Genomic DNA, 9764 nt, shown 5'->3' on the forward strand with positions numbered 1-9764 from the left:
AATCTTCGGCTCTTCTTTCTGTCATGTAAGAAAAAGACTGAACTCTGCTTTCTGGTTTCAGAGAAATGTTTAAATTTTAACAAAAGCAAATCGACCATGACACTTAGACTTTCTATGATTATTCAGAATCATTTCATGAAAGGAGCCAGTTAAGATGGATCGGGCATCTAACACCGGGAGGAGGCCCTGGGGTAGACTCAGGATGCACTGAAGAGATTATCTTGGCTGGTCTGGGAACGCCCGGACATGCTGGAGGAGGTGGTCGGAGAGAGGGAAGTCTGAGCTTCTCTGCTTAGACTGCTGCCCCCGCAACCCGGGGAAGAGCAGAAGAAAATGGATGGATTCATAGCTGGATGGATGGAATTTCATGTATCAATGAGTTCTTTTCAGAAGTTACAAACTTGAGCAATTTATTCTGAAAAACTCTACGAGCTGAAGACAGGTAACCTCACAGAAATACAAACATGATGCTTGTTAAACATAAATACATTTATAAACATGACACTGTTATAAACACTTTCCTGAACCACCACATCCAGCCTCTTATAATGCTGATTTTAAAATACTTTGACTTTTATCTTAAGCCTTAAATAATGCTGAACTCAGTTACATTTATGATATTCTCTCACTTCTCGTCCTGGACATCAAAATTCCTCAGAGAGAAAAATTGTGGATGTAGCTTTTTGCTGCTGATGTCTCAAAACTGTGAAACAGTCTACCTGTAAAAATAAATACTTTTAAGCCATTGGTTCTGATATGTTTTCTGATGGGCTGAAGGTCAAATAAAATAGCAGCGATTTGATGAATGAATTACAAATCAGACAGGACAGAGTTTCTATGAGAGTTACAGCAAACTGCAAAAACATAGTTGCAGGTGATAATTATTGTGCTCTGGAACTCCTGTTTTTAAATTTCATGTGAACTAAGTGCTGTGGAGACATTTTTAATGGTAAAAATGTTTTCTGCTGTGAATTTGGTGAGGTGACTGGAGAGCTCTATGAATTATAGGTCTGTTTTATTAACACTTTATTAAAGGCTTTCCTATGACTGTAACTTCTACACATCTAATTACTATAATGTGACGTTTCACAGGGCACCATGGGTCACTAATCATGATTTACTGAAGCCATGATGTCCTAACCTAATGTCCAAATTAAGAGAGATTCGTTTTAGCAAAAAATTATTAAAATCATGATTAATTACAGCAGCAGCACGGCAGCATGGTGGCACGGTGGTTAGCACTGTTGCCACACAGCAAGAAGGTCTTGAGTTCAATTCCACCATCAGGCCGGGGTCTTTCTGTGTGGAGTTTGCATGTTCTCCCCGTGTTTGCGTGGGTTCTCTCCGGGTACTCCAGCTTCCTCCCACTGTCCAAAGGCATGCAGCTTGTGGGGATAGGTTAATTGGATAATCCAAATTGCCACTAGGTGTGAATGTGAGTGTGAATGGTTGTCTGTCCCTATGTGTTAGCCCTGCGACAGACTGGCGACCTGTCCAGGGTGTACCCCGCCTCTCGCCCTATGACAGCTGGGATAGGCTCCAGCGCCCCCCGCGACCCTGAAAAGGATACGCGGAAGCGAATGGATGGATGATTAATTACACAAAAATATTTTAAAATGCCTGCTATAGATAACGAAAATAGTATAAGTCTTTAAATAGTGTCATTAAAAATTATGCCTGTATATTATATTATATATTATAACAGACTTTCAAAATGCAGTATTGAGACAGATTGATGAGTCCAAAATGTCTGCATTAATAATAAGGATCACAGTTGAACTTCACACTCTTGGCTGTTGCTATATACTGAATATGATGGCAGAAAATACAACACTAATATCATGCCAGGAACTTACATTGAATCCAAATAATTGCTCTTTAAGTTTTATTTAGTTGCCAAAAACATGGAATAAATGATGTAGTGATATTCTGATATTGTGACAGCCACAATCAACACATACCGGTTAGCCTTCTATTAGTTTCCATGAACAGTGGTCTAGAATTCAGCCACATTCCCTGAATTTTTATATTATTATTCTGTTTTTGCTTTAGTCTGCCCCTCCACGCAGTTTTATTGTGTTATAAACATAATAAGTATAAAACATTTATTTAATTATCAACCCCCATATCCCAACATCAAGCATCTATAATTTTCAATTAAAAAAGTTTTGGTGCAAGGCTGTTTCCAAAGATTCAGTTTTACTGATTTTGTTGTTAAAACTTGGTCTTCCTGTCATCTCGCTGAACTAACCCTGCCACAGCCTGACGGGGAGAGTTTGTGTTTTAGAGAAGGCGACATCACATGACACCACTGTTACAGAAAGAAAAATCAAAATGACAAAAAAAAAACTTTTTTATGTTTATTCTGCTGTTCTTATAACTGCTGAGTTTATAATTGGACTGAATTTAAATTTCTATGAATTTTACCACTCTCATTTGTAATTTTGTTGTTATTCCGACAACCTATTTCATGTTTCTACAATGTTAATATAGTAAAGCTTTCTTTGAACAAAATAGGGAAATAAATAGCATATTAAAAAAAACAACAATAACAAAAAAAAAACCAACCACATCATCATTGATGTAGAACAGTTGGAGTCCATCCTTGGCTTTTATCTAAGGAGGCTTTTGAATGCAACACTTTTACTTGTAACGATATATGCAATGAAATGAAGGTCCAGATCAACCACCGGCAAACCAAACAAGACAAAGCAATTGTTTATAGACTAAACCATCCATAACTAATTAATGAATCTATTAATCATGAAATCAGTTACAGGGAAATTTGGAGGAAATTGTTGCCAGTATCTTTGAACAAAAATGAAATATTTAATATGAATTTAAGGCTTTTGGATCTTTTGGGAGGACAAAACACATCTTAAGATTTGGACAAATGAATCAGGTTTATCCATAGATCAAAGTGGTGTTTTGCTTTGTTTTGTTTTTTGCTTCGTTTGTTTCCTTCTTCTAAAAAAATGAGAGAGAGAGAACAGGAAACTTCCAGATCCATGGCAGACCCATGAAATAAAAAGGTCACTGAGTTTTTCAGAGGCTGATAATCCAGTTTGAGTCTGAAAAGTTAAAAAGATGAAGTGGACGTCAGATTTTCAGGAAGTTTTTTTCTATTTTATGACACAGTTTCTTACATGTATGTACACTGAGATCCAAAACACTCAAAGATCCACTGAGCACTAAACTAATGTCTCCTTTACCTCAAGTAGTCCATCAACCTCAGGCTGTTAGAGGTTTTTAATTTCTTCGGTACTACACGGTGGTTTCTCCCTGGCTGCTATTGATCAGTCTTTGATAAAAACGACGCCACGACTGTAGAGTTTTCCCTGACCAGATCCAGAACCCTGATGTTATGCCCACAATAAGGGTCATCAAGTACTTGATCATAAAGACGGTGAAGTCTGGCGTGTTTGATGCAAAGTTTGATGCTGGGCATGGCACAGCAAAGTGCTTGCAGGTCTGCATGTGCCAGGTTACCTCCCACTGCGATCTGAAGGCCTGCTCATAGAAATGGCAGGCGATGACAATGGTGGCAGGCACTGTGTACAGCACGCTAAACACACCAATTCGCACCATCAACTTTTCGAGCTTCTCGGTCTTTGTGCCGTCGTGCTTCATGATGGTGCGGATACGGAAGAGTGATACAAAGCCAGCCAGCAGGAAAGAAGTTCCGATGAAGAGGTAGACAAACAGAGGCGCCAGCACGAAACCACGCAGTGCATCCACGCTGTAGATCCCCACGTAGCAGACACCAGTGAGCAGGTCACCGTCCACCTGTCCCGTAGCCAGGATGGTGATGGTCTTCACCGCTGGCACCGCCCAGGCTGCCAGGTGGAAGTACTGCGAGTTTGCTTCAATAGCCTCGTGACCCCATTTCATCCCAGCAGACAGGAACCAAGTGAGAGAAAGGACCACCCACCACACGGAGCTCGCCATGCCAAAGAAGTAGAGGATCATGAACAGGATGGTGCAACCCTCCTTCTTGGTGCCTTGAACCACCAGCTTGTAGCCATCCTCTTTAAACCTATCCACACACACTACTTGGTCCTCCAGCAGGAAGCCAGCGCTGTACGCCACCGCCACCATGAAATAGCAGCCTGACAGGAAGATGATTGGTCTCTCTGGGTATCGGAACCGCTTCATGTCCACCAGATAGGTGAGGACAGTGAAAAGGGTGCTGACACAACATAGAATAGACCAGGTTCCAACCCAGAGCCGCCCAAACTTTAGCTCATCCTCTTGGAAATACATCAACCCATTGGGTTTGGAGGGCTCACAGGGGGAGCCACAGTCCTTCACTCCGAGGAAGTGATAATTCAGGTAGGAGGGCACCTGGAGCTGCAGGGGGCAGAAGAAAGGCTGGTTGCCCCAAATGTATGGAGGAAAGGTCACAAGCTCAGAAAGACTTGGGGTGGGGTCCGAGGTGGGGCCCTCGGTTTCGGTGGTGTTTTGACCGACGCAGATCTCTCCTGCCCCATGGATGGGAAAGTTCTCACAGCGCAGTCTCTCAGGCCACTGGAATCCAAATTTGTTCATGAGTGCCTCGCAGCCCTGCCGAGCCCGCTCACACAGAGATCTGCAGGGAGGGATTGCCTGGTCTAGAACGGTGCAGACCGGTGCGTACATGGAGCACAGGAAGAACTTAAGGTCCAAGGAGCATTGGACTTTGACCAGAGGATAAAATTGGTGCACCTCGAGCCCGGCGTCCTCCTGGGTGGTGTGCCCCAGCAGGTTGGGCATGATGGTCTGGTTGTAGGCAATGTCAGTGCACAGGGGGATGGAGATGGGCTGGCAGAAGCCATGCTCAGGGATGGAAATTCCTCGATCATGCTGACTGTTGCAAGGCTGGAAGAGATATACCAGAGTGAATCCCCAAACCCACCAGCAAAAGGAGCAGTGTCCCCCCAAAGCCATGACAGCAGATCCAACTCCAAAAAAGTTTGATCAACTTTTAAAAGGTTTTAATAAAGGTTGCAAACACAGTGCAAAGACCCCTTTATTATTCAACTAATGTTAGAAAAAAATATTTATTCAAAGTATTTCAAAGTATAGTCCTCTCTTAGGAAAAGGTGATGGTCTGCTTATGAATCCTTTCAGAGTCATATCTCAAAGAAAAGTCCTTTCTCTCACACAATGAAGCAGTAAAACTCTCCCTGAGAGTCACCCACAGTCCAATGTGGATCAAGTAGTCTGGACTGCAGTTAAGTTTATCAGTAAATCCACAGCTTGTCCGTCTGTCTGTGAAGTTGCCAGACCTCTATTCTTTCTCCTCAGTCTGCAGGACCCTTCACACTCTGTCTGTTTCTGATGGTTTTCAGGCACCCCTCCCTCTCCCCGCTTCCCCAGCAAAAGAGCAGAGTGAGAGGGGGTTCCTTGAAACCAGCCTCCTCTGCTCCAATCATACACTTTGTTTTTTCAGGAGTCTCCTGACTGATTGGTCACTGCTGCTGAAAGGGGGCGGGGCGTTGCTAAAGGAAAGCGAGTGTAGGAATCCTGCAGAGTTTAACTGTTTCTGTTTATTTCAATGAAATAAAGAAGAAATCCTCCTGTGCATTCAAAGTCAGGTGGAAATAGTGTAAGTGCTCAGTACTTCTTGCTTCATTTTATGTGCAGATTACTGATGGCAAATTGTTTCCTAACCAAATAAAACCTTTCTATTATACTCATTCATTTAGCACATATAAAAACTAGAGTGGTTTTCAGTCAAAGCAAACTGAAAACAGAAGTATAACATAATCCTGATAGAGAAAATGTAACAAATACAAAGTATTTACAAAATAAATATTTATTTATTTTTATTTTTATATATTTTATTTATTTATTTGTTTATTTTATAGCCTTAAAATTAAAGGAGTGAAGCAAAAAATTGCAACAAAAACTTTAAAATATAACATCAATGAGTGAATATCTACAAATAAAACAAGAGTGGAAGTCTGGCTTCGGTCATTAAAAGAAATCACAAAAATATCTTTGGAAGTGATCATTCTGCACATTCATTATGTTCTTATTGAATCTTATCTATCATGTGTCTATCAGCTGCTTCTCCTCAGAGACGAATAAAGTTTCCTTTGAACCTGATTGAACCACAGCTGTGAAACAAACACAATTACACTAAAGTTAGACTCTTTATTCCCTACATTCATTTTTTCTTTTCAGTTTAACAGATGCATGAACTCTCAGACATCCTTCAACAACAAACTTTTCATCTTCTGTTCCATTTGTCTGGTTTGTAAATAGGTGACTCAATTCTGTCTTATTTTCTGCTTCTCGAGAAAAAAAACTTTTTTAAATGCGCTTGTGTCAACTGGTCATAATCTCATGTGTTTTCCTTTATAACCACCTGGACAGATCAGAAATCTCAGCAGATGTCTGCATAAGATTTCACCAAAACTTCCTGCATGTTCAAACATCTCACACATTTCTGCTGCATCTGGGTGGAAACACAAAGGACACGACCTTAAAAGTAGCTCAAACCCTTACCACACTAATAAAATGATTTAAGTTTCCAACATGTTGAGAAAAACAAACATCTTGATATCAGACTTCCTCCTTCTTTGGCTCTGCATGACTGAAACTCTTTTGTGTATTGCATGCTTATGTCAAGAGAATGTTTGTCCTACCATCAGATATTTAGTGTGTTTATGGACTCGTGAACCTTTTGGAACTCAAGAAATACCATCACTGAAACATTTGTTTATCACTAATGTTTTGTTGTATTTTGTTTTTTATTGGAGTGATAAGTGTTTCCTGTCAGGTTCCCTGAAATCCATCATGAAGACCGTTAAAGACAGGAAAAAAGAAAAAGGCAGGAACTGACAAAATGTGATGTGGAGCTAAAAAGCAGACGTGTGACATAAGAATATGGCAGGCAATTACAACACAAGACAATGTACTATGTCTTTTTAAATTTTTATTTAAAATGAAACACTACAATTTAATTTCCTCTTAGAATAAAGAATTAGTGAAAAGCAACTTTCTGTCAAAAACTGTAAATATTGTGATTATTCAGTGAAAGATTTATTAGTACTTCCATATTTTTCTTGACATTACTGCTTATTTAATTGTCCTTTACTCTTATTTTGATCGTTTTCTTCGTGTCATTGTGATCCTTCAAATTAAACCACACCTGTTATAGGAAACACAAAAACATGAAGACGATAGAAAAGCTGTAAAATGGTGTTTTTATCTCCTCCGCATCTGTTTGACCTTCATCACACTGAACTTTACTCGTCTGCTTCTCGTCTCTCTGTCAACATGTTGATCGTGTAAACCAGCTCGTGCAACAGTTGCATCAGACACAAATGCAGATGCAGCGGCTCAGCGGGAGGAACGATGGACGCATTAAGAGCTCAGGGCATCACACTTGACTCCTCCTCCCATCAAACATCACACAAGGTGGTGGTGGTGTTAGGGGGGGGGGGGGGGGGGGGGGGGGGGGGGGTACTGCTGCTGCTGGGCTTCATCCATAGTTGACTTCACAGAGTTTCTCCAGCTGTGGGAAGTTGCTGTTTTGATTCTTACATAGGATCATTGGATTTAAACGCTAGAAAACCAAAAGTGTTTTAAAGTGAGCACCAGAGACTCACTTTAAAAAGCAATGGTGCACTAGTCATAGTGTTGTGGACTTTGATCTCAAAAATAGCATAGTTGGTGTGGTGATTAAAGCCCTAACTGAAATTTAAAAATGTATTTTTCAAGTCTTATTGCGGTTTGGGATTTTTCTTATTTAGATTTTAAATCATTTCTGTTCTCATTTTTTTTTTTAATTTTGTAATCTTTGGGCTCTCTGACACCGCTGTCAGCTTTACTTCCTGTCTTTGTTTTTCCTCCTTTGCTGACAGTCTGTCCAGCTCACATCGCTTTCACCCTTGTTCATTGAAAGACAGCTGAGCCCTGCACAATGAAGCGAGTTCAGCTACGCAGAGTATCTTTCTGTTGCTGGATTCACTGACACTAACATTGCAAATCATGATAAGCGGTCACACGAAGCTTGTTACTCATTAATGCTTCTTTTGACCAGTTCCAACTTGACTCAACTCTACTCAGTTTTGGTCATTTTGCCTTACAATTGAGTACCGCCTAATATGTGTGGGGTGATTATAGCAACATCCAAAGTCCTGTGACGCCATCTGTATGATGTCAAACACAACACAACAATAGACGACTTTGAGGCAAGGCCAAGCAGGTATTAAAAAGTACCTGGTACCTGGTACCTGGTACCAGGTACGAACACCTAATAAAAAATCCTAAAAACCAGGCTGTAGGTTAACCCGAGGTTTTCCCTGTATGTTCCCGTGGTGTCATCGGACAAATCAGTATGAACTGTGTGGATAAGTCTTTTTACAAATGAAGATAAATCTGGAATAGCAGAGAAAAATGAAGAGGTTAAACACACAATAGAATAGAATAGAATAGAATAGAATAGAATAGAATAGAATACTTTTATTTGTCAATTTCTTCAAATGTACTTGCCATACAAAGGAATTGAAATTACGTTTCACACTGTCCCATGCGTAGGCATTGACAACAATAAGGTGCAGATGCACAACAAAAACAAAAACAGCCCTAACAATAAGGTAATAAATAGTAATATAATAATATAAATAGTGCTAAAAGAATACTAAAAATATATATATAGCAGCAGGTGTGTGCAATTGCAATGCAAGTCAGGAATGTTTTCAGTTCTTGGTTCAGAGAGTGTTTCCTTGTTGGAGAGTGTGCGTGGGTGGGGGGGTAGAGTCCAATCTGTCTACTATACTTCTGCCAATCTGGTGATTCTGCTGGCTGGGAGCCGGGAGGGAAGAGAGTTCAGCAGTCTCACAGCCTGGTGGATGAAGCTGTTGGTGAGCCTGGTAGTGCGGGAGCGGAGACTTCTGTATCTCTTTCCAGAGGGCAGGAGGCTGAACAGACAGTGCGCGGGGTGGGTTGCATCGTTGACAATTGTGATGGCTTTGCGGGTGAGGCGAGTGGTGTAAATGTCTTGCAGGGAGGGGAGTGGTACACCAACTATCCTCTCAGCTGTTCTCACAATGCGTTGTAGAGCTTTTCTGTTATAGTCAGTGCAGCTACCGCCCCACACAGTGATGCAGCTGGAGAGGATACTTTCAATAGTTCCTCTGTAGAATGTAGTCAGGATGGGTGGTGGAGCACTTGCCCGCTTGAGTTTGCGCAGGAAGTAGAGGCACTGTTGTGCTTTCTTGGCCAGTGATGCTGTGTTGGTGGTCCAAGAGAGGTCCTCACTGATGTGCACCCCCAGGAACTTGGTGCTGCTCACCCTCTCCACCGCAGCGCCGTCGATGGTCAATGGGGGGTGACAGGTGTGGCCTCTCTGGAAGTTGACAATAATCTCCTTGGTCTTACTGACATTTAGCAGGAGGTTGTTGTCTCTGCACCACGTGGTCAGGAGCTCAACCTCTTTCCTGTAGTGGGTCTCATCGCCCTTGGTGATGAGCCCCACCAGCGTTGTGTCGTCCGCAAACTTCACAAGGTGGTTGGAGCTGTAGGTTGGTGTGCAGTCATGTGTCAACAGGGTGAAGAGCAGAGGACTGAGCACACAGCCTTGTGGAGCCCCCGTGCTCAGGGTGATGCTGTTTGAGACCTTGTTGCCCACACGCACCGCTTGAGGCCTCTGGCTGAGGAAATCCAGCAGCCAGTTGCAGAGGGAGGTGCTGAGGCCCAGTCTGTCCAGTTTACAGATGAGTTGTTGTGGTATTATGGTGTTGAATGCTGAGCTAAAGTCTATGAACAGCATT

General features: G+C 41.8%; 1 protein-coding gene across 1 annotated transcript; it reads right to left on the minus strand.

The window, feature by feature from the left end:
• Window positions 1–393: 393 nt before the first annotated feature.
• Window positions 394–5286, minus strand: LOC101467880 (frizzled-7-A). The gene has a single exon (XM_004573201.2). It carries the CDS (start codon window positions 4924–4926, stop codon window positions 3265–3267), a length of 1662 nt encoding a protein of 553 aa, XP_004573258.1. The 5' UTR covers window positions 4927–5286; the 3' UTR covers window positions 394–3264.
• Window positions 5287–9764: the final 4478 nt, after the last annotated feature.

Source organism: Maylandia zebra, linkage group LG23, assembly GCF_041146795.1.
Source record: "Maylandia zebra isolate NMK-2024a linkage group LG23, Mzebra_GT3a, whole genome shotgun sequence".
Lineage (NCBI taxonomy): Eukaryota > Metazoa > Chordata > Actinopteri > Cichliformes > Cichlidae > Maylandia > Maylandia zebra.